The sequence below is a fragment of the Miniopterus natalensis genome, chromosome 1 (assembly GCF_054644295.1).
Source record: "Miniopterus natalensis isolate mMinNat1 chromosome 1, mMinNat1.hap1, whole genome shotgun sequence".
NCBI lineage: Eukaryota > Metazoa > Chordata > Mammalia > Chiroptera > Miniopteridae > Miniopterus > Miniopterus natalensis.
The window spans coordinates 19,776,296-19,801,364 of NC_142081.1; the positions used below are offsets into that span (position 1 = coordinate 19,776,296).

At 41.1% G+C, this 25,069-nt stretch overlaps 1 protein-coding gene across 1 annotated transcript in view; it reads right to left on the reverse strand.

The window, feature by feature from the left end:
- The window catches only part of TTLL5 (tubulin tyrosine ligase like 5), a 195,129-nt gene that overhangs the window by 51,355 nt on the left and 118,705 nt on the right, over positions 1-25,069 (reverse strand). Inside the window, exon 30 of the mRNA XM_087818959.1 lies at positions 22,094-22,248. Within this exon, the coding sequence (XP_087675085.1) occupies positions 22,094-22,248 (155 nt within the window). The remainder of the gene's footprint in view (positions 1-22,093; positions 22,249-25,069) is intronic.

Sequence of the window (25,069 nt, forward strand, 5' to 3'; positions counted from 1 at the left end):
CCACTTTTTTGGGTTTGAATCCTGACTGCCTTTCACCTATGTGTCATCCTGGGCAAGTCGTTTCACTTCTCTGTGCTTAGTCTCTTCATCTGTAAATGGGGATGGTAAAAGTACTTATTTCACAGATGAGCTGTGAGGACTAAGCAGGTTAATACATGTAAAGCTTTGAGAACAGTTGCTGGCACACAGTAAAAGTTAGCTATTAGATGAGATAAAGTACATAAAGCCTGGCATACTGCAAGCACTACGTATTACTCTCAGCTACTATAATTTCTTATCTATGATCTTATGTTTGAGGGTCAGTGGGACATAATCTGGATTTCTCAAAGATCAACAGGCAATCCATATTCTTATATGGTAAACTGGACCTCTTGGTAGAGAGAAGCTAATCAGTTATGGTATGAATACGATAAAAGTAAGAAATACAGAATTTGTATCTCAGGAATGGAATCAAACAAAAATTCTTTACCTCTAAGATCTCTAAATCCAGACATTATACCTGCTGATGAAGAAATGGATGATTCACCTCTGAGTCTGGCTATGGCCTAATTCTCTATACACGCCGAGTCCATAAATGGCCAGGAGACTAAAAAGGATATCTTTCATTATCTCTTCTTCTTTACATCCCTTTCATGAATCATGGTTCTCTTCTACACTTAGTCTTAGCCAAAAGACCGAGAAGTGATGGATCCCTTCTAAAATACCACAGCTGTTGAATAATATGTTTGTTAAACCATAGCTAAAATGACAGATCACATTTATAAAACATGTTGACAAGCAGCTGTATGATCAGGCCATCATAAGAAACCAAGAGGACCAACATTCCACAATTTCCATCCCCTAGAGTCATGAGAGTTCCCTTGTATGGAATTACCCACCATCTAAAGCAGCCATCCTAATCTGCCTGACCTGCTGGTTCAAATCTGTGAAAGAAATTAAGTTATATCCAGAAGAGTCAGCACACAAAGCAAGTAGAAATTTAATCCAAATTGTAAACATAAGCCATATACTTGTAGTTAGAGTCTTCAGGCTCTTGATGTTTTCTGCCCACACACAGAGCATGGTGTTAGTGTCTGACGAACGTGAAAAATTGTACAGATTCAGAGATGACGGTAAAGATATTTGTAATGCTGAACTTGATTGCTCCAGCTACTAAAGTTTTCTTCACTTTTGTTCACAGAAATATTGTTTCTTATATTCCATCAATGAGCTTATTTTCAGAAATATTTCCTCCCCTTGGCCAATTATCATTGTTAATAAACAGGTTTAGACCAGCCTGAGATGCCACTATGAAAAGACTGGTACTAACTCTCCTTTCCCTGTAAGTATATAAGTTACACTAGTGAAAACAGCATGAGCTTTCCTATCAGAAAGAGCTGGACCCAAATGTTAATACATTTACAGCTATTTCATCATCTGTGCTTAAGGATAGTAAGACCTATGTAACAGCCATGTTTTTGGAAATAGGATAAACATACAAAGCACAGGATCTGGCATGAACTGGACACTCAATAAATGTTAGTCTCCTTTTCCTCTCTTCCTTCCTCTCGTTAACAAATGGAAAAATAGAATCTTATCACTTCAAAACAAGGGGAAAGTATTTCTGAATTAGTAACAAATTGCAAGACACATTAAACAACATAAAAATCAATTTAAAATTAATATATGCTGACTATGAAAATGTACAAGTACAGAAAAGTGTAAAGGAGGTGAAAAAAAGTTACTCACAGTCCCATTCTGCAATCATGGTAGTTGGCATGTTTCATTCTAGTCATATTCTAGTACATTATAATTATTATATAATTATTATAATTATATTATCCAGCTTTTATCATTTAAGACATATGGATATATTTTATTTATGTATTTAAAAATATGTTTTTGTAAGAAAAAGACTCCTGCTACTGCCCAAACTCTGTATGCCACTGTGCTGGGAACACGACACTAGCTTTAGAAAACAAAAGGAAAGGAGCAACTTCCTATGGGAGAAATCAAGGAAGGCTTCAAAGTGGAGTGTGGTCTTAAAAGATGTCCGGCAGCTTGACAAGTGGAAAGGATACCCCAGGTAGAAGGAATAACATATAAAAGAACAGGGATGCCCGGCAGGGCGTGGCTCAGCGGTTGAGCGTCGACCTAGGATCCAGGCGATCGGGGCTCGATTCCCGGTCAGGGCATATGCCCGGGTTGCGGGCTCGATCAATGACTCTCTCATCATTGATGTTTCTATCTCTGTCTCTCCCTCTCCCTTCCTCTCTCTGAAATCAATAAAGATATATTAAAAAAAGAGAAAAAAAAAAGAACAGGGAAAAACAGGAAATGCAGCCAAATGGTGGTGGTGGAGAGACGCTGTAATTAAAGCTGGTAAGACATGGATCGCTCATATATTCTGAAATAGAAATGTTCCTACTCAAAATTTCCATCTAAGCAAAGCACAGCACAGGAGCTTAAGTTGGAATCACTCATGTGCTCATAATGAAGCTACATGAAAAGGCTAAAAAAAGCTAAGGTTTGGGGAAGGCAAAGGGCATGAGTGTGGATTAGGATAGCCAAGCACAGAGAAACCAAGTCTTACTACCACTACTACCATTAGCGTGAGGCTTTCTAAATCCCCTTACAAGCTAATCCCCTTACATGCCTAATCAGGTAACCCACCGAGAAAGATATTATTGCTATTCCATTTTACAAGTGAGGAAACTGAGGCTTAGGTTAAATAACTTAGGTATAATTTTACACACAGAGTAAGTGAAAGAGCTGCTTTAGAACCTAGATCTGTATAATTCTGAAGTTACAATGAAGACCAGAAGATAGAAATTAAAGTAGTCCTCCCTAACGTAGTAACTTCAAAGTTACAATGAAGACCAGAAGATTAGGAACTAAAATAGCCCTCGGTAAAATAGGCCTTTGTTTTGGGAATACTAAATTCATCCAAGATTCACACAAATATGCTCAACTGAGTTTTGACAAAGCTGAAAAAAACCAATAGCCATTTGTTTCACAGGCAAAAAGTGAACCTCAAACTAACCTCATACCTCTTACAAAAATTAATTAACTCATAATGCACCATGGACTTAGATGTAAATCATAAAACTATAAAATCACCCCAAAGATGATTTTTAAAAACATTTGAAATGATGTTTCAGCTGTAGGCCCTATGAGGATAACAATGGAGACAGGGACAAGTGAGTAGATGCCAGGCAGTGTGCTCAATGTTTTCTATGCTCTAACCACTTCAACCTGAACATTCCGAGAAGGCAGAGACTAATGTCACAGATGAGACAACTGAGGGCGGAGAGGTCAAGCTCACGACAGAGGCCGAGCACTCATCTGCTCTGCGGTGCCGCCTACCCTATTGCTACCACTGCCCTACACTGGGGGGGCTGCCCTTCTGAAATGATAAATATTTGACAGAGAAAGTAAGATTTTTCTTTCTGATGCACAATAGACTTTTAAAGGTGCCTGAACAAAGTTCAAATCTAGATGGAATCGAAGAGCCAGCTGAACCAGGAACTTCATTCATTCCTTCACCCCTTTCATTCTCATTCTCATTCCCTCCCTGCAGACAAATGGCTAGGCCAAGAGGCCCGCGCCTGTCCTTGACCAGCTGGAAGTCACGAGGTCAGGGGATGCCCTTCAGCTCCAAACCGCCTTTACATCTCAATCCACAGTGGCAGCTGTGGACTTCGAGAAAACCAAAGGCCGAAGGCCCCAGAGGAGCACACCTATGTCCACCCAAGAGGACTTTGGACCCCACGGAGGGCTTTCATGTAGCAGGACATTGCTGATGGAGAGGGACTGCCTGCCTGTCGCATGGGGGTTCTAGTCTCCTTTTAAGCTCCCCTTCAGGCAGCAAGGGGAGAAGATACCATCACTCAACCTGGTAAGCTCTTGGTCAAGCGGGCTGCTGGCTGGCCAGTATTAAAGCCTACCACAGAAAGAGGGTTTAGGCACACGGTGAGGTGTTTCAGCAGACAGCTGTCCCCTTTGTTCTTGCACCCACCTTCCCTTTTTTTGCCATAATGGCAGGAGGGACACAAATTTTCCACACACCAGGACTTCTCAAAGGGGATGCCACCTCTGCAAGCTGGCTGGAGGGAGCGGTGCAGGTACGGAAGGGTTAAGGCGTGTCCTGCACTGCTGGCTCTCAGTCACTATCACTTTGAAAAGCCGCTGGGTTTACAGGAAGAGTGTGAGAATGCTGCAGCTTTCCCAGCCAACATTTGGTTCCCATTACCGTGAATAATCTCTCCCCTCCCTCCTGCCCCAGCCCCCACCCTTCTTCTACTTTTTCCACATTTTATATTAAAAGTACATCAAACACTTTTCTTCCTTTTTAATATTTTCCTTAAGCTTCCTTCACTGAATCTGCTGCGTTCTGTGACTTTTCTGGTAACTCATTACTTAGGGAGGGGGAAGGGTCAGGCTCCTTGGATGAAATCAGTCAAAAACAAAACCGGCAGAGAAAAGCACCTAAGCATTGTAGGGGGAAAGAAGTGGACTTGCAGGGATTCTTTCCAGACTTAATTAAAGAAAAGAAAGAGCCCACGGAGAACCCTTCTCCTTCCTGCTCCTCAGCCCCATCTCAGTTGTACTCTTGCCCTACAACAGAGCGTCCCTAAAGTAAAGTATCTGAAGACAGGGTCTATGCCTAACTTCATCATCAGTAAAAACAGTAGAGAATTTGTAAAAAATGGGTAAGTGATAGTCCAGAGGCACAGAGAGAAAGGTCAAAGGCATACCGTGTTGGCAAGGTTGTGGGGAAAAGGGTGCTCTCCAATGGAAGGGGACATTGGTACAGCCTTTTTAGAGGCCAATTTGACAGTATCTATAAAAATTCAAGGTATGCATATCATCTGATCCAAAAAGTTCCACTTCTTGAACTGTATCTCATAGAAATACTTGCACATGTGCACAAGGATATATGTACAAGGTATTCACTGCAGATACCTAAATTGGATGCAACTTAGTGCTCTTTAATAGAATGGTAAAATTAATTATGGTATACATTTTACTTGGGAAAACTACATACTGGCTAAAAATATTTAAGTGTATATGAACAAACCAAAAAAAACATGGAGATATTAGGAAGGAAAAAAAGTCACAGAAAAATAGATGTAAAACTACACAAATCAACCTTTTCACTGTGGCTACCTCTGAGGAGACTTTATCTCCTCATAAACTATATATATGTATTTCTGTTAGATTAGTTTATGATGTGGCTACATGTATTACTTGTACAATTTTTATAAAGTATAGACATAAATATTTCAGTCTATAAAAATAGGAATATATGTAATATATAACTACATGTATTATATTGTTATATATTAATTAAAATTATATATATTTTTTCCTTTGATTCAGCCCTGTATAAACTGTCTTCAACTGGAAGAAATTTGAAACTCAGAACATTTCTTAATTTTATAATATGTACCAAATCAGACTTAAGAAAGTAGACAGTACAGAAAATTATTAAGGGGATTCCCCCAGAGATTCGGGCAGAATGACAGAGAAAAGGATAACGGGAAAATAAGTGATGAGTCAGAGGGGCCCAGAAGTGTCCAAGGGCAGAGTTGTGCTAATGAAAACAGTGAACACCAATCTAACCATTAATTATACTAGGTGTCTACTGTAAGGATGGGAGGAGGGAAGTATGGAAATTAAGTTTGGGTAGCAGTGAGAAGAGAAGGGGCAATGGATTCCCATTTTCATTATAAACCTTACAGAATTACTTAACTTTTAAATCTACATACCTCAATTATTGTGGAAACAGACCTTCAATATAGCCTCCAATGATCAGCACCTCTTGGTATTCATATCCTGTATAATCCCCTCCCAAACTGAACAGAGCTGATTTACATGTTGCAGAAATGATAGTGTGCATGTTTGAAAGACCTATACATAAGAGCTAAAACTATAAAACTCTTAGAAGAAAACACAGGGTAAAAAGCACCAGGACATTGAATTTGGCAATGATTTCTTGGCTATGACACCAAAGGCACAAGCAACAGAAGAAAAAATAGAAAAATTGTACTTCATCAAAATTAAAAACTTTTTGCATCAAAGGACACTATCAAAAGAATTAAAAGCAGCCTACAGAATGGGAGAAAATATTTGCACATCAAATATTTGATAAGGGACGAATATACAAGACTTATAGATATCGTGCCCCAACCTCTGGAAAGAGACTGTGTTCACCAAGTCTCCCTATTAGGAATTCACTGACCATCTAGTAAAGACCAATACCACAGGCTCCATGCAGAGGACCCACACTCTAGCTATGGCCACCACATATAGTATATTTATACAGGGAAAATAAAGTGAATTACTTAAGCTTAAGAAAAATAGAATTTTCACAATCCAGCAATTCCACTTTGGGAATATAACCAAAAAATTGAAAGCAGGAACACAAATAACTATTTGTACACCTATGTTAATAGCAGCCAAAAGAGAGAAGCAGCCAAAGTATCCATCCACAGATGAATGGGTAAATAAAACGTGGTATATACACACAATGGATTATTATTCAACCTTAAAAAGGAGAAAACTTTGACACAGTTACAACATGGATGAGCCCTGAAGATATGCTAAATAAAATAAACCAATCACAAACGGGCAAATACTGCATGATTCCACTTATATGAAGTACTTAGAGCAGTCAAATTCATAGTAGAAAAGTGGTTGCCAGGGGCTGGGAGAGAGAAAATTGAGTTCTTTTTTAATGGATACAGAGCTTCTGTTTTGCAAGATGGAAAGAGTTCTGGAAGCGGATGATGGCTGTACAATATGTGATATACTAATGGTACTGAGCTATATACTTACAAGTGATGTAAATGGTAAACTTTGCTATGTGTATTTTACCACAATTAAAATAAAACAAAAATTTAAATGATGGAGTTTAACTCCTGAGGCTAGGTCATAAAAGACATTGTGGCTGCTGTCTTTCTCCTGAGTCATTCATTCTTGGGGAAGCCAGCTGCCATCTCATGAGGACACACAGGCAGCCCTGTGGAGAAATCTGTGCCAACAGTCAGCATGAACTCAGCATCCACGTGAGGGTGAGCCATCATGGAAGAGGATCTTCCAGCCCCAGATAAGCCTTCAAGTGACTGCAGTCCTCTGGGCTGACATCTCAACTGCAGCCTCATGCAAGAGACTGGGCCAGAACCCAGCTAAGCTGCTCCTCAATTCTTGACCCATGGAAACTGAGATAATGTTTATTGTTTTAAGCTGCTAAATTTTGAGACGACGCTTTGTTATTCAGCATAGATAACTCATGCAATTACTCAGATAACAAATTTTAAAAGGAAAAGAAAAATTAACTTGCATGCATTACCATATCAGAGTGGCCTGCTGTCCTATCATAGCAAATGTCAGGGTACATCATCCTGATGGTCTACTTCTGGACTACAGTGCATCTCTTCACAGAATCCTTGAGAGTCTCAAGCCTTGAGAGTCTCAGATGTTCTGTGCTGAGAAAACTTCATGTGTGTCAAGTTTGATCAGTATGCAGAATATATGTACATACGTTAACACAGTGTTACAGCTGCGTCTGTCAAATGAATGTCAAGCTGGTTGGATCTTGTGGCATGGTGTCGAGCAGGGTATATTTGCAATATACAAGAGGTGAGATGTAACATCAAACTGGTGCCAAATACAGATAGTGTGTATTAGAACATGAAGAAACTTTTCCTCATGAGTATAGTAGAGTCAGGGCAGTAAATAAATAATTACTCAAACAGCCATGTGGTTGAGAAGGATGGCTCAGTGTTTATAAATGTAGCAGTTTAATGGACACTGTGAGATACTGCTCTACTTCAATGATTTTCAGTGTGCCGTAAGAATTTTTAAAACATGCAATACCTGACTATTTAGTCAGGGGCTCTGACCTCTTTTCCCTTAGATTATCAAATAAAAAAATGACAACAGCCAACACAACAAAAGCTGTCTGGTGTGAATGCCCTGTCTTGAACCATAAATATATAGATCATAGAGTTGCATCTTATTGGTCATGTTACATAATAAGGTTGCATCTGATTGGTTAATTCTTGGTACCAGAAATCCTTATAGACAAGTACAGTCACCTGATTTTTTAAAAAAAGTCACTTTGAAGCAAAAAGGGTAGGTAATTACATTATTTTTTTTTTAAATCAGTCAAAATTATACATATTTTTTCAAATCAGCAAAAATGTATTTTTTGCTGTGCTGCAGAATTTTAGTAATTAGTTTACTTGTGCCATGAGATAAAAAAGGTTGAAAATTGTTGCTCTACTTTGATACTGATTCCACCAGGTCCACTGGGTGGAATCCACTGGGTTGGGTGTTGAGTCTTTTAATTCTTTCAAGTGTATTGAGTGAAGTTCTAGTATGTGGAATTGTGTTGCAAACGGAGAAAGGGTGACAACTGCTGCCATAGAAAGTATTTGACCAGCTTAGTGTTAGGTTCCTTTTTAGAGGAAGCCAAAGCTCATATCCTAAAGATGGAAAGCATGTTGAGTTGTGGCCCTTGACCTGATCCATCTAAATTTTTGTGGTGCCAAAGACAGGCATTAGCTAAAGAGCTGCCCAGGAGAAAGTCAGGTCTGTGATTATAAACCTATGTATTTAAATTCAATTGGCATACATTAAATTAGTGAATATTATGTGTCAGAAACTGCATTAAGGGACAGGAGTATAAAGATGTATAAGTCTTGACTTCAAAGGAGATGGTAGCGGAAAGAAGTGAAAATATAATTATAACAATGTAAATGCTACAGCTAAAGACAAGTAGGCCACCTCTGGGTGGGATGTAGTACGAGGTACGGGAAGGAAGGGTTGGAGTTGGGCTGAATCCAGACAGACAAAAAGAATCTGCCAGATATGAATGGGGAAAAGAAAGACAATGGAAACATTAGGTATACCCAAAAATGTTCAAAACAAACACAAAAAACTTTCCTGACTTCTTCAGTTGACATTAATTGAAAGGGTGGATAGTGGGATAAAATCCCCTTAGCCTGTGCATCAGGCACTGAAGCTTCCCATTTCATCCTAACCATCCCTTACTTGCACGCCACACTCCCTCTACGGTACACTTCAGGCATGCTCTTCCATGCCTCCTGCCTTCACACAAGTCTCTCCGGCATTTTCACCTCGTTAAATAACAATCCATCCTATGCAAAGCTACCCTGGTCTTCCTCTGAGAGCTTATTCCTTGAGGCTCTAACATGCCTCTTATTGGCATGTTCTTCCTAGTGACTATTTTTACCCACTGGACCAACCGTTAAGGCAATGAGTTCATAGCTCTGGTCTCTGTCCATCCAGAGCCTGGCCACATCCCAGGCATGCAGCGTGTGCTGGAAGAACAGATGCACGAATCAATGAACACCTCCCTCTCTGGAGCAGTCCTGGGTTCCACCTGAAGAAGGAAGACTAGAACAGATAAACCAGTGAGGAGTCAGAGGAATCAAAAGTTCATGGGGCAGAGAATTGGAAGCCCTGGATTCTGGTCCTTACTTTATCACCAGGTAGGCATGAGAATTTGCACAACCCACTTAACTTCTCTGGGTCTCAATTTTTAACACCTGTGAAACAGGATATGGCTAGATAATGTGGACGTGTTTACAGTAATTCCCATTCACCACGCACTTACCCCGTGGTAGGCACTGTATAAAAGTGCTTTTCTTATGTCATTTAATTTTCACTTGCTCCTTAGACTATCCCGAGGAAGTAGGTATTTTATCCCCATTTAGAGAAAAGAATAATACATTCAAAGAACTTCCCTTAGGCGACATAGCTATTAGGTGGCTAAATAAAGAAGGGATCTAAAACACATGCTCTCAAACACCAGATCATAACATTTAGATGTTGAGATCTTAGATATTTTAAAAGAATTTGGACCTCCTCAAGCCATATGACAGCACCAAAAATATTGGCTTTTTTCTGAGAAGATGCCTTCAGGCGATGGTGACGGAGTGACAGGGACATGCAGATACACCAAACCTTAGAGTCTTGAAGGGGGAACAGCCTTACTGGATCGAAGGTCTGAGCTCAAAGAAAGAAAATGCAAGATGAATTGACACAGAAAGAAGAGACTGAAGGGACAGCATATAGAAAAGGAAGGACAGGGAGAGGAAAAGAGGAAGGGAACCCAGCCGTGCTGCTGCTGAGGGGCTGGGCAGAGGAAGAACCATGAAGGGGCGGGTGCTGTTGATGGGCAGAGCTGTGGAAGGTAGGTGGCCATGCTGAGAAGGGTCCACCAGGACAGCAATTCCAGCCTACACTGGGAAGTGAGATTAGGACTACTTTGCTTCTCCAAGAACTGAGGGGGTTAAAAGAGAGCTCAGCCTGGGCCTGAGGGGAGAAGAAAGGGGAGACTAGTAAGAAAAAGAATGACCCCCCCGGGTCTGAAAGGAAGAACCTGCAGCCTGAGAGAGAGGTGATGACAGAGAGTGCCTGGAATGGACCACTTAATGCTTTAAACCCGTGCCAAGCTGAGTAATGTGGGGCTGAACTTGTGATTTACCTCAACTCGGGAGAGATTAGTCTGTATATCATCAACAGCACAAACAAACATTACTATTTCATAGTGGTAAGTATTATTAATACTGAAAAGGCCTAATTGTGTGTAGTGCTTCATAGTTTACAAAAGCAGGTTTACGTATATGATCTCATTGAACTCCCACGATCGAGGCATCATTACTTTCCACGTGGCAAAATGAGCTGACGTTCTGTCAAATGATCTACCCCAAGTCAGGAAGTTCCAAGAGGACCTGGGACTGGCACCTAGATCTTCCCATCCCCGGCCCAGGGTGCTTTGTGTAGGAATAAAATACGTATAGCCTTTGCCTTTGATAGACTTACCTCTCAGGAGAGACACAACAAAGGCATAAAAACCAATTACACAAGGGAGAATATACTGTACTCCAAACGAGCAGAGTTTAGAGAAAGCAAATTTGAGAGCAGCTGGAAAAGGTTTGAGGTGACTGCAGCCTGGACGGGAGAAAGAGATTACTAAGCAGGAAAGCAAGGAAGCAGGGAAAGCTCAGAGTGGGGCGTTAGAGGGATACCCTACCTACCTAGTCCTCCCCCACAGCTGAGCACACTCAAGTGTGACCATTTAACAGATATTAGTTGACACTGTGCTAAACGCTGAGGATTCAATAGTGAATAAGATCTATGTTCAAGAATTTACTCCTAACCTAAACGTGTTAGGGATGCATGCTGGGGGTGTGATCTGTTCTTTTGAAAAAGAGAGATGGTCTATTTTCAGAGTGATGTCCCAATCCATCAGAAAAATGTAGGAGCTCTAGTTTTTCAAAACTTACTACTTTCCCAAAATAGAAGTGTACTCTGTTTGCCTTTCGGCAGGAGATCAGAAAAGGTCAGGGCTGAAAGGGGAAGAGGGAGCATTAAAGTGGCTATTTCATGGCAGAGTCACAGTAAAAAGAAAAGGCAGGAGGGTGTGCTTAGCAACTTACTCCACACTATTATATTTACCCTCCCGACATCCAAACTCCATTGTGTATACTATGCACATATAGTAAAGAAAAAATGTGATATGGGAACACAGTGAGAGAGTCTGCAAAGTGCTGAAACAGCATACCTGGCAGCTGCTAAAACAAAACTTCAAAGATTTGGCTTCTTTGAAAAGCCATCAGGCAGGACCCCACCCACTACCCTGCTAGCCACAGCTTCCCTGGGAGCTAGTACACGTAACCACTTGTAACCACTTCCTCGTGTTTGGCTCTGTTCCCCAGGCTATAGCAGTTATATATGCCAAGTCAGAACTGCCAGCCAAGCAGGTGGGGGGCTGGGTTAGCGTAGGGAAGCAAGGCCTCTACCCAATACCTAGCCATGGGCGTATCTCAGAAAATAAAATAATGCTGGGATCTGCATATAAAGGCCCTTTCTTTCAGTCAGCCCAGCTGATTGGCTAGACACTAGTATACAGAAGCTCTGGGCTTCTGAAATTCCCGAGGCATTAGAATATGCCCCTCCCAGCACCACAAATTATTTCAAGAACAGCATCTGTGGTAAATCTCGAGATCTAAACAAAAGAGGCTTGACATCTACAGAAGAGCCTAAGAGGATAATCACGATTACGCCTTTCTTAGAAACCCATTTCTTTGTGTTTTTTTAAATCCACTGACCAAGTTTGGGTCTTTATCACATCTTCTGGATCAACCATCTAGTTCAGTGCTGCCCAATATGGTAGCCATGAGCTATAGGTGGATTTTGAGAATTTGAAATGTGGCCAGTATGACTAAAATTGAATTTTTCATTTTTTTAAATTTACATTTAAATATCCACATGTGGATTGTGGTTACCATATTGGACACCATTGAACTAGTCACTTATCCACCAAACATTTCTTAAGCACTTTGTACAGGGAACTGTGAGGCTATCAAGATGTGTTAGACTCAGGGTTTGCCCTCAAAAAGCTTACAATCTAATATAGGAGGCAAGACAAATACACAAACAACCATAATATAGTACTAAGAGAAGTGGTAAGAGTCATGGCAGAGGTAAACAAATAGTAGAACCTGGAGTAGGGAGATGGTAGCCTGGCATGTATTCCCCATACTAACCACTCAGGAAGGAGATGCCAGTGAGTCTATCAAATGACGGACACTGAGGAGGGAGGAACGACTAAGAACATCAAAACGCTGAAACATCACAGGCTCACATTCAGCAAACACAATGTATTAGCCCACGTGGAAGGGTTGGGGTAGAAAGATAACTTTTACACTGGACTGTCAAGGACAGTGGATGCCCTTTAACTCAGAAGGATCTTCTAGGAGAGGCTCTGAAGACTCCCATGGGTTAGGTGGGGTGGGGAGAATGTTGGTAATAGAAAAGTTCTCTGCCTTTTCCTCTTTTTCCACACCCTGCCTCTACACCCCCTCCCACTCCCTAAACTGTGGGGGGCTTCTTGCTTATAAGGCACTTTTGATTTTGGATAACTAGAAAAAAAACTGAATAAGCCCCCCCGCCCCCCCCCCCCCCCCAAAAAAAAGCAGCAGTAAAGACCTTATGACTTGGGAGGGACTCTGTGAGTTCTAAACTCAGTGGAGAATAAACAGGGCTTTCCCCCCAGTATTCAGTTCACTAGGACAGGAAGAGCCACAAAGGTCCACTCTCTAGGAATTAAAATCGTGCACTCAGCCAGAGCTTCCTTTGAATTATATCTTTTAGAAACACGAGTCCACTGAATGAGGAACAGAAAAAAAATCCTAATGACATCTGCCTGGGAGACCAGGGAAGGTTGAAGAAATGCCGAGTTGAGCTGAGCCCTATATGAGAAAAGGGTTTGGACAGCAGAGGTGCGGGAGAGCAGTAGAGTGTCCACTCATTCGTTGTTTTATTTAATGTTTGTTCTTTATTTTTAAGTGCCTGTTTACCAAGATACTAGGTCTTTTAGTCACATGAACTAAAAAAAATCTCCTTTACAGTTAGCGCCAGCTTGATTTCAGTTGTCATCACTTGAAACTCGAAGTGTTTTGACTAATACACTATTTCTAACAGAAACACTCTGCTTCAGCCAGGCTGGTTCTCATTCACTGTCCCTTGAAAATGCCTTAAACGCCCTGTACGTTATTTTTCTATTCCCCCATCTCCTTTCCTTCACCTGCTGTAGCCTATACATAATCCAGGCCTGAATAAACCCTACCTTAAGCCCTTCCTTTGAGGAGTCCTGTCTTTCTACCCACTTTTAGTAACCTTTCTAAACTGTAAATTCCTCTGAACCCATCTGCCCCTTTTAATAACTCACTTGGTATTTCACGTGCAAAAAAAAGTAAACACGCACAAGGCAGTGTTATTTAGACGACCCTGCTCAACTGTCAATGCCAACTTAGTAGGAGTGTGCATCCCATTTCTTTGATGCTCTCATAGAGCCTTGCATGGTGTCAGGCACCAAGTAAATGTGCAATTATCCCTTAATTCATTAATATCAGGCTCTTTGCCTATCTAGTCCCATCTATCCTTTCAGATTCGCCACACACCCCTTTCTTTCCTATGGAGTTTTTGCCACCTTCTCCCACCAGAATGATCAGTTTCTCCTCTGAACTTGTACCACTTACAGCATAATCCTCTTACTAAAAATTCAGCACACACTGTTGTATTACACTTGCATTAATAAAGTCAATCACTGTTACCTTTCCTCCCTGAGGACAGAGACCTTGTCTCCCACCTCCTTCAGAGCTCAGCCCTTACAGGACATTCAGCAAATGCATGTTCACTTTTGGGAGTAACACTGTTTTAGCAACTACCAGATGAAGCCAATTCCCAGCTGGAACATTACTTATTACCAGTTTCATCTTTACTCTTTTTCAAATATTTCAATATACTAAATATTTGGTGGAACAGGTTACAAACTCCTTTCTTTTGGGGGCTTTAACTTCAAATGTCACTGTTGGGTTCAAGCAACTAGCAGTACATCTATTTTCATCCTCGCCTGAGAACATGCGAACTGATTTCAGGAAGAGGGAGAGGGGGAGAGAGAAACATCAGTGTGAGAGAAAAACCTGAATCGGTTGACTCCCGACCAGGGATTGAACCTGCAACCCAGGGAGGTGCCCTGACCCAGAGCTGAACTGTGACCCTTCAGTGTTTGGGACGATGCTCCAACCAACTGAGCCACACCAGCCAGGGCACAGCTATTGACAGTTAGCTCATATATCTCATATATCTCAAGATATGTGAGAGCACTAACAATATAGGCAGATTCTTTCATTTGCTCACTTTTCCTTGGTGCAAGTGTTTCAAAGAACATAATCTGATTTCCTCTAGCCTTTAAGTACACCCCATTTATTAACCCCTTTATGGTTTCCTTACCTGCTGTGCCAGAAAACCTGCTTTTCTCATCTAAATCCTTCTAGATTATAATCACATTACTGAGATGCACCCATATTTTATTTTCATCACAGAAAGATAGTAAAACTTATTTTTAAGAACAAGGCCAAACATGGTATTGATTATTGGCTTTGAAGCCAAATTAATACAAGTCTTAGCTTGATAATCCACGAAAGCCAAAAACATCCCTTTACTGCCTCTGAAGCATAAAAATGGTCCAATTAGGACAAGAGCTCTACTGTTACTTATTACAAACACCTGGGCTACCATATGATGCAACATTTTGAATTCCTAAGCTCTCATATACTGCCCGCTCTCACATCCAGCCTTATTCGCACCTCCCAAAGAACACTTGGCTCCATACTTCAATGGCCTTTTAAGTTTAGCTTCTCTTTTTATCTTTAGGAGCATTTTAATGGTTTGTAATCAAAGCTTTAACAAAGGGATACTTCGCAATAAAAATAACAAACCCCAGTACTGTGATTAGTTATAACTACTTTCCCTACTATGACACTGTAACACTGCATGTGAGTACCACATCCTAAGCAAGCTAATTTTATGTTTCTCTCTTTTCTGGGAAGGGAACTAAGAGTTATTGAGAAACGACACCAAAACCAGACCTTTATTCCTTTTCAGATGCTACAAGTCTATTGCTTTCTTTTATTAAAACATAGATACTAGGAGTTCTTTTCCTTTCAGCTTCTTAAATCCTAGGACTTTTTTTTTTTTTAAGTACTGATTCCACTTGCACTTGGTCAGTAATATGCTAAGTCTTTTAGCAGAAAGATGGGCAAAAGGGAAGAATAGGATCTTTTACCAAAGGTTCAGGGAAGCCGGCTGGTCTCCCTTCTAAATTTGTTGAGTCAACATTAAGTAAGCTTTAAAAATGAATGATCAATGTTTCTCTACAGGAGTCAGAAAGAAAGATACAGTGTTTCTTCACCACTGATTCTTTCCAAACTTTTAAGGCTGGTAAACAGAGTTAACTTGGGAATACAGAAGATGATAGAAAAAACCATGTGAGAATTAAACTGAATTATGAATTAACTCTGATATAATTTCCTAATTCTAGAAAAGGAGTCTCATTCAGCTTAGTACATGGATTTTCATCATTCAGGCCTCTAAAAACCAAAATAATTATCAATTGTGGATACATATAAAATTACAAAGTGAACAGTTAAATAAGATAGGATCTTGCTTTTAACAATGACTCTGTGTATGTGCACGTGTGTGGGCTAATCCTAAGGAAATGTAAGGTGGTTTATCTTTAATGCTTTGGAGGGCAGGGGACGAGGTAAACTGAACTGGAAAATGCTATACTGGCACACCACAAAGCAAGCTGCACTTTATTTTGGTTTGCAGATAAGAAAAGATCCACTTCTTTCACTCCTGATCCTAAGCCCAAACATTCCTGAACTTATTTTACCTAGGCCTGGTAGGATGTCCAGCCAGCCATCTTTGACACATTTCCTAAGCTTACCAACATTCCTCCAGTAGGCAGAAGCCCAGTTATTCTGGCCCTGGCACATATACCCATGGCACTCAGCTCTCACGGTGACTGAGGACTATAGAATCCGTCACAGAGCTTGAGCTGACACAGAGCACAATCCCTGAGAGGTTGTGCCTAGCTGAGGGATTTCAGATAGAAGTACAGACCTTTATCACTCGTGTGCCAGAGAAACTTTTTACTCCAGGGGAAGAACTGGCAAGAGCTAGGACTCAGGAGGAGGCAGGTCAGGTGAGCTTTCTTTTATGAGAAAGAAGGAAGACGAACGAGTGGCTATTACTTCTGCAGAGCTCTGAACATGAGTTTCTTTTTTTTTTTTTTTAGGCCCCCCTCAAAAGTGGTTTCTTTTTGTGATTGTGCTCTTTGGCGAGAGAGTGTTGTTTATATAACAGAATAAAGTACAAAATTGTAAGCTCCAAACTCCTCCAGAGAAAAGCTCTCCCAAAGCTCGACCCCCAGGATAGATGGAAAATATGAGTGTTTACTGGCTAGAACATCAGGCTGCAATGGAAATTTCAACATTCAGAAGAAGATAGCAGAGAGGAAGGGCCTGTTGAGCAGAAAGAAGTCACCCTTCAACAAAGGGGTCAAAGAAAAAGGAAGAGTCTCCTGTTGGCCCCACTCTGATGCCTTCCCTTCCACAGCTGGAAAGGCCACATCTCTGTAATCCAGCTCCAGGAGCACACTGCATGTGGGTGATGGCCAATTTCCTCCAAACTAGAATACTAAAATAAGTGGTGTAGCAATCCCATATTCCAGGCAAGTCCAATTTCAAGTTTCTTTTTTTTTCTTTTCTGGAAAGAAAAGTATTTTCAAGAACCTACACCAAAACCAGGCACTATACTGGCTACTTTCACATACACAACTCAATTAAATCTTATAACTACTTAATGACATAGATATCTGTGTTTTAAGTAGATGGGGAAAGTATGGCTCAGAGAAGCTAAATAACTTACCAAAGGTCATATACTCAGTAAGAAAAGCCCAGATCTGTCTGACCCTAAAGTCCCTTCTCTTTCCACTATACCAGGCCATCTTCCTAAAAGGGGGTTGTTGGTCCCCTTTCCTATAAAGTGAACAAACTTTTAAATAAATAGAAGCATTTAAAGAACTAGGTTCTGAATAATTCCCTTAAAGAGAGGCAGAGGATGGAAGCAAAATCTTACCAATTTGGACACTACATAATTTTTGCTGAACCGTGGGGCTCTCTTAAAACCTTACATACTCCTCCCTCCTCTTTTTATTGTGGTAAAATAGCATAACTTTAAATTTACCAACTTAACCATTTTATTCTTATTATTCTTATTTATTCTTAACCAATTATAAATTTTTTACGTACAAGTGAGCAGTGTTAACTATATTCACACTGATGTGCAACAGATCTCTAGAAATTTTTCATGTTGCAAGACTCAAACTCTGTAGCCATTAAACACGAATTTCTTCTCCTCTCCTCCCCTAGCCCTGGCAACCACCTTTCTACTTTCTGTTGCTATGATTTTGACTACTTTAGATACTTCATTTGAGTGGAATCATACAGTATTTGTCCTTTTGTCACTCGCTTATTTCACTTACCATACTGTCCTTGAGGTTCACCCATGTTGTAGCACGTGACAGGATTAAATTCTTATTTAATACTCTTCTTGATACTCTTTCCTTTAATTGTCTGTACCATGAAATTTAAATTTTTTTATATGTCCCATGTGTATGTGGCTCCTTCTCTCCACCAGTGATCAAACACCATACCTTATCTTTTAGACTCTACCCAGCACCCAGCATTCTGCAGAAAACATGGAAGACACATCCTGGACAGTAAACTGTAAGATCAGGAACTATTGTGTTTTATTTATTGCTACTCCCCAGCATCTAGCATGATGCCTGACACACAGAAAATGAATAGAATGTATTTTTTTAAAGAAAGTATCAAAGTCAGTATTCCTGAGGACTGATTGAGAATGAAAAGATGGGAAATCAGAGACATGAATCTCCAGCAACATTTGTAAGAAATAATCCAAAGGGTGGGAGAAAAGAATTAGCTAAACTAGAGTCAGAATCTCTGAAAAACTTCCTGAAAATTATGTAAAGCAAGGTACCAGACTCTATAATTTATTACTGAGGAGCAAGAAGGCAAAGGGACAGGTGACATGAAATATGGCCCAAATTTCCAAGGTTGGGTGCTTCTTTGTACCCCTTCTCCAGTTCAAGCTTAAACTGCTGATGTACAGCTGTTGTCTAGAGTGGGCCGGCCAGGCCGGGCAACCTTTTCCCGTGATGTCTTGCCCTGTCACAAGGAGGAACAAATTCATGGATGTGCTTGCGACCTCCCCCACCTTTACCATCGAGGAACAGACAAATCCTCAGGTTGCGTGTGCGAAAAAGCCAGAGATGGATAAAAATAATTCAATGACAAATGCTGGAAAAACATACAAAGGGGCAGAAGCCAGACATTCGTGGGATTCCCTGACAGCTCGATCTACAAGGAAGGGCTGGGCTGGAAAAAAACAGGGCTTCAGGTTCCTGCCAAGCCGTCTGAGGCCCTGTCCTTCCCAAATCATTCCAAGCAGCAGCCAAGACTTTACAGTAACCCTTTGGTCTCACAAAGTAAGATGCACTGAAACCACGAGTGCTCCTCACCCAGAAAGTGCTCCTCCCTGCGTGGGTCAATCCCATGCGGGCTGGCGGAAATGCACCGCCGCTGCACATCATTGCTCAGCTACTAACAACACCCCATTGTGGCCAGAAAACAGATCATTAAACGGCAGCTTGAACAATCTCACCCATCTCATTGGCTAAATAAAAGCTTATTAAATACCCAGGTATCAGCATCCAGAAACCGAATGCGATCCCTTTAAGAAAAAAGAGGTCCTAAACATTTGGTACCTGCATCCTGGAGGCCTTCTTGTGTAACTCCAAATTGGCCTTGCTCAGAGGCACACCTCAGGCTTCTAAACATGTGACTGCATTTGGCCCTGACTACTTTCTCTTCTGGAGAATGGCCTGCAATTAATCTCACTTATTACCTCTGAAAAGTAACAACAGAGGAATGGCTGGCCAAGTCCAACTCCAGAGTGTCTAGGGAACTGCAAGCTACATGGCCAGGCCTCAGACTGTCTGGGCAAGTCATGGGCTCGTTGCCTTCCTCCCCACAACAAAGCTTGAACAGGGACTCCAGACAGACCAAAGGAACCGAGGGATTTGAGAAGCTGGGCTGAGCTCACACTGACCCAATGGGAGACGACAGCCCTGAGGCTACATTTGGGCCGGTTTCAAAAAGCGGGGGAAGAACACGGTTGTCTGGTGAAAGCTTGTGTGATCCATAGAATTGAGAACAATAGCACCGAAGGTAAATGGAAAATAGCACTATTTGCGGAGTTCTCGTGAGTCACCAGTTTTCATTCCTGTGGCTACCAAGTCACTGAATCCTGATGAAAAGTGCAGCCAGCAATGGATTCTCTGTACGTCTTGTTACAGTTTATAGGACAGCCCCTGTTTAGTGAATTTCAAGTTTAGCAGCACTGGAATCCCTCGTTGCTATTGTACAAGTAAGAGTACCTCTTATTTTCTTAGGAGCCACTTCTAGGGAGATGAAAGTACTTTAAGGGCAATCTAAAAGCTCTTGAAACAGGCCTAATAAAAACATTAAAGGAATACTGTAGGGTCACTTAGTGTCAAAACCAGTAATAAAATTCACAGCTCTAAGCTAGTAATCGCATATTCATTAAACTTAGTCACTCTTACTACTAAGGGAGGAACAAGAGACTAAACAAATATCCACAAAACGGTGATTTACCAAGTAAAATTAGAAATTGGGGCACGGTACAGTGTAGAATGCCTGCTACAGCCACACCACAGCCAGGTCTGGAAGGATCTCTGTGAATTCTCTTAGGGTTGCTTTAGGGTGGGTACCTCTGGGAATTCTACCTGGAGCTAAAAATCCCGAACTGAGCCTCCAGGCTGTCCTGGCAACCAGAGGTTACCTGGGAGCAGAGGAAGATTTCCCAGGGCTCCCCTGGACTGGAATGGAAGCTAAAAATTGGCCCTTAAGCTTGAAGAATAGGTAAAGAAAGGATTGTTGTAGGTACAACTAATGCAAAAAGGAAGAGACCAGGGGGCTTTGTGGGGGCTGCTTTCTGGTGTCAATGGCTCTGAAGTCGATTGCACATGTGCCATTCTGCCACAGCTCATGAGCACAGTCAGGTAGGAAGAAGGCCGCTCACAGTGCTGGACTCTAAATCCTGGCTCTGACCCGGACAGATCCCTTCATCTTTCTGTGTCTCAGCATTAACAGGTGCTATACCAAGAGAAGGCTCTACCTTTTATTTAAAAAAATTCCCTCATTCCATCTATAACTGTAACAAATACTAAAACTACTTCTCCAAAATGTGTGGTTTTGACATTTTGTTTATAGTATGGAAAACGGCTATAGCCTTCTCATATAGATAACATATCTAAGGTGGCAGTAAAAATGTTTTCCATAGAAACAAGGCTCTGACTGTAAAATGGAAATGGAATACTTGGAAATATTTTATATAGAAAATAAAGCTCTGTGGTATAAACAGAATTTCTTTTTTACGACTTACATTTTAGGAATGTGTTTACTATAGACTGTAAATCACCAATGACAGGCTTCTCCTATGAAGAGAACTGTGTGGGAGGAAGTCCTGTCTTGAAAAGTCCCACCTCTTAGTCTTCAACACACTGTAATTCTTGATTGAAATGATTCTTTTTCACTCCTGACCACAGTGATTACTAGTATAAAAGACACTGTACCAGAGCATGATGTAATGTGTTTATATTTATGTTGCTTCCTGGGCAGAGCCTGTTTCCTAAATTAGTTCCTTAAGGAATAATTCTAACATCAACACACTTTTAACAATAATTAGGTATTTCCTCCAGGCCCAAGTTTTTGCTCACCCCTCCCAACCTTGGGGCAAGGCAGTGTTAAAGAGAAGGTGGCTGGCAGAGGCTGGGAGTGCTGGCGAGGAGGCCGAGGATCGGTGGGACACCTGTGGCACAGCTGCTGTTTTGGGGGGAACAATATCTCAGCTAATCAGAATACTTCGTTTTAATAGTCACATTCCTCTCTAGCTCACCTGACTCATGGACAGATGCAATCAGGCCCATGTTTAATAGCCACTAAAGCAAGATGTACTGGGAACCCATTTCTCGTACTTTTGTTTTTTATACGGGGGACTTAGAATATGGACTGAGACTGGAATTCAAGACAGAGGCTTCTCTCTTAATCCCCAAGTGGCTCTACGGCCAGAATCACCTGGATTTTACCCTCTGCTACGTCTCTGAACTACATGGAGGAACCTTCCTTCCCGCTTCCCAAATGAACATTGCCCGGGAGGCTGTTTCAAGTTGAATTATATACCCTAGATGTAAAAACATGTTCCTCCAAAAGAAGAGCCCGAAGTCAATGCAGTGCGAGGTATGAAAAAGAGTAAGGAGGTGAGGGGAACCGTCAGAAGCTAACCATGAAAGTGCTGACTACAGGAGAGGTCCAGCACAGGGCATTTCTTGCTCTTTCGCCAGCAATGAATTTACTGAACTGTATCAGATATTTCCTCCTGTTTGAGTTGCCCTCAAACTGTCTCACTGTGAAGTGAGGCCCTATACTCAAGTGCTGTAGGACTGGGGCAGGTGGGGAAAGACGTCTCACCAGTGTGCGCAGGGAGCTCACAGTGAAAACGGCCTGCTCAGGACCCAGGCCATCCCTGTGCAACCCGAATGTGAGCTCCGCAGCCCTTCACATACCTGCTTCCAGGAGGGGTGGAGTGGCTCTCAGGAGCTTGGGGGTCAGACTGTATTGACCATGTCGGGCCACTAGGACTGATGACAGGCCGAAGGGTGGGGGGAGTTGAAGCACTGCTTCTGTTTATGATGCCACTTGCCAAATTCAGGTTTGATACCTAGAAATGAAGTGAGGGAAATAACCTGATTTTACAGTTTTCGAAAAGTAGCATTAAAAACACATGGGGAGAATCAAGTCCAGTCCAGTAGATGCTGACTCATCTAAGCTGAAACTGGCTGTGACAGAGGCGCCCATCGAAGGATGGCTTCTGCACACATCCAAAGGCAGACTCCAGGGTGGCTAGGGTTGATGTAAGTTAACAAGTATCTATTGCTCCTACCATGTGCAAAGCACTACACTGTCCTAGGTGCTGTGAAATACAAAGGTGAACAATAAAAACAGCAAGGATTTATTAAGTATCTATTCTGCGACAGGCAAGGTTCCGAGAAACTAGGCAAACTACTTGGTCTTTCTGGCCCTTGTTCCCTCATCTGAAAGTTCTAAATGCTCAATAAATTTTAGTTATAAGTAATAATAATTATAATATACTAAACCTCATTGATTTAGGAGGAAAAAAGATGCAGAGTCATTAGAAAAATGGGCACTGACTTCAATAAATAATTTACGAAGAAGAAATATTATTAGTCAATTAAACATTTAAAACTAGTCATTTCCCCTGGCAATCAAAAAATGCAAATATGACATACCACTTTTGTGTATTACATGGGTATACCATAATAAAAACCACAGTACCTAATAATGGCAAGGGATGATATTAAATAGGTACTTAAACGATTTATGTGACTATAAATTGGTAGAATCTTTCTAGAAACAAATATGGCAATATACTATTAAAAGTATTATCAAAACATTTGTACACTTTGATGCTCCAATCTAACTTCTAGGAACTATGCTAAAACGATTACATATGATCAATGACAGCGACTGTTATAACAGCAGTTACTATTTAGTAAAACGCACAATGTGCAAGCTCTGTATCAATGAGTACACTATACGCATCTCCTTTCAATTGCCATAACTCTGTTGCTAAGTACTATTATAATGCCATTTCACAAAGACTGAAACTGAGGCCTAGGATTGCATGGAGGCCTAGAGAAAAATGGCAGAACTGGGATCTGAAACATGATCTTTGGAACTCTAATGCCTGTATTCTTATACACTGCACTGTACTGAGAACAAATTTTGAAAACAAGCCTTGATTTTAGTATTAAAAAAGGAGAAGATCTAAACGGCTAACAGCATTGTTAAATAAATTTTGCCCTATCCATTTAAGGAAATATTCTGTATCCATTAGAATTTTTTGAAAAATATTTATTAATATAGGAACATGCTGATATTTTTTACAGTATGAAACCATACAGAGAGCAGATCAGAATTTCCTTAAACATACACACACAGATACACACTCATAAAGGACCAGAAATAAAGATCCAAAACATAAATGGGACCTATTTCTGAAAGATGACTTATTTTCTTCCTTACATTTGCCTATATTTTCCAAATTTCCTATACTGGGCATGTTAATACTTTTATAACCCCAAAGAAAAATTTTAGGCCATTATGAGAAACACAGATGTGAGGTTTATGATAAGCTTAAAATCTGGGTGGTTAGAGTGGAATCAGGAAAAAAAAGGATAGTTTGAGAAACATTTCAAAATGAGATCCACAGAGCATGCTGAAAAGAGGGGACAGAGAGCTGAATGCAAGGTGTTGAGCATGAAACACTATAGTGACATAAGGAGACGCAAATTTTAAAAAAAAGTGGCCCAGCCAGAGTGGCTCAGCAGTTGAGCATCGACCTAGGATCCAGGACATTGTGGTTTGATTCCCTATCAGGGCACATGCCCAGGTTGCGGGTTTGATCTCCAGTCGGGGGTGTGCAGAAGGCAGCCGATCAATGACTCTCTCATCATTGATGTTTCTCTCTCTCTCCCTTCCTCTACAAAAAAGTGTTCTTCTATAAGATGTCCTAAGAACCTAATAATTTTGACATTTACAAATAAAAAAACGTTGGGTTTTTAAAAAAATCTGAAAATTCTGAAAAAGTCATTTTTAGCTGCAGTATAGTGCTTCATTCCTAGTTACAGAATTCATTAACTGACCCACACTGAGCCCTCCTCCTTCCTAGGACTGTGTCTTCACCCCAAAGGACCCAATATTTTTACTGGGAAAAAGCTATTTTCCACAGGTCAGGAGTGATTTCAGGTGTCTGTAGAGACTGAGGTACAGAACCCTGGGGCTGCACCCTCCAGCATGGACCCAGGAGCCAACTTTGGCTCATCAATTCTGATCCCCTTCTGCTGCTATCAGGGGGAGAAGAAAGACACGCACTAACTAAATGACAGGGAAGAGATAGTGGCAGATTATGGCAGTTACCTCTGGCACCTGGTGCCTTTGAAGAGTCTTGCCTTCTTCCTGTACCCCAGAGACAACATAGGTCAGGTTTTCAGACAATCAAACAGAGAGACTCCCCCGTAGGCCTTAATTCATTCCTGACCCACACTGAGCCCTCCTCCTTCCTGCCCTTAAGCACCAGGCCCATCAAATTAGACATGAGATTGCAGCTTGTAAAAGTTCCACAAAGTGAGAAAGGTCTTTATGATAACCAACAGCTTCTCCGACTACCATCTCCATCAGTTGTGCCAAAAAGAGGCTTAGTCATAGTTTATAGTGAAACAGCAATAAAATAAACAAAATGTAGACACTTCACCATGTTTAGTATAAACTATATAGTTTCTTCTCTCTTTTGGCAAGGCTGCCCCTAATTTAGACATCATTTCACCATACTGGCTAACCACTACTGACAGCTCACTGTGTGCCACATACTAGACGTCCTTGCATTACCTTGACATGCATCATCCCCTTTAACCCTGAGCAAGCCCTCTAAAGTAGGTTCTGTTACCCCATTTTACAAAAAA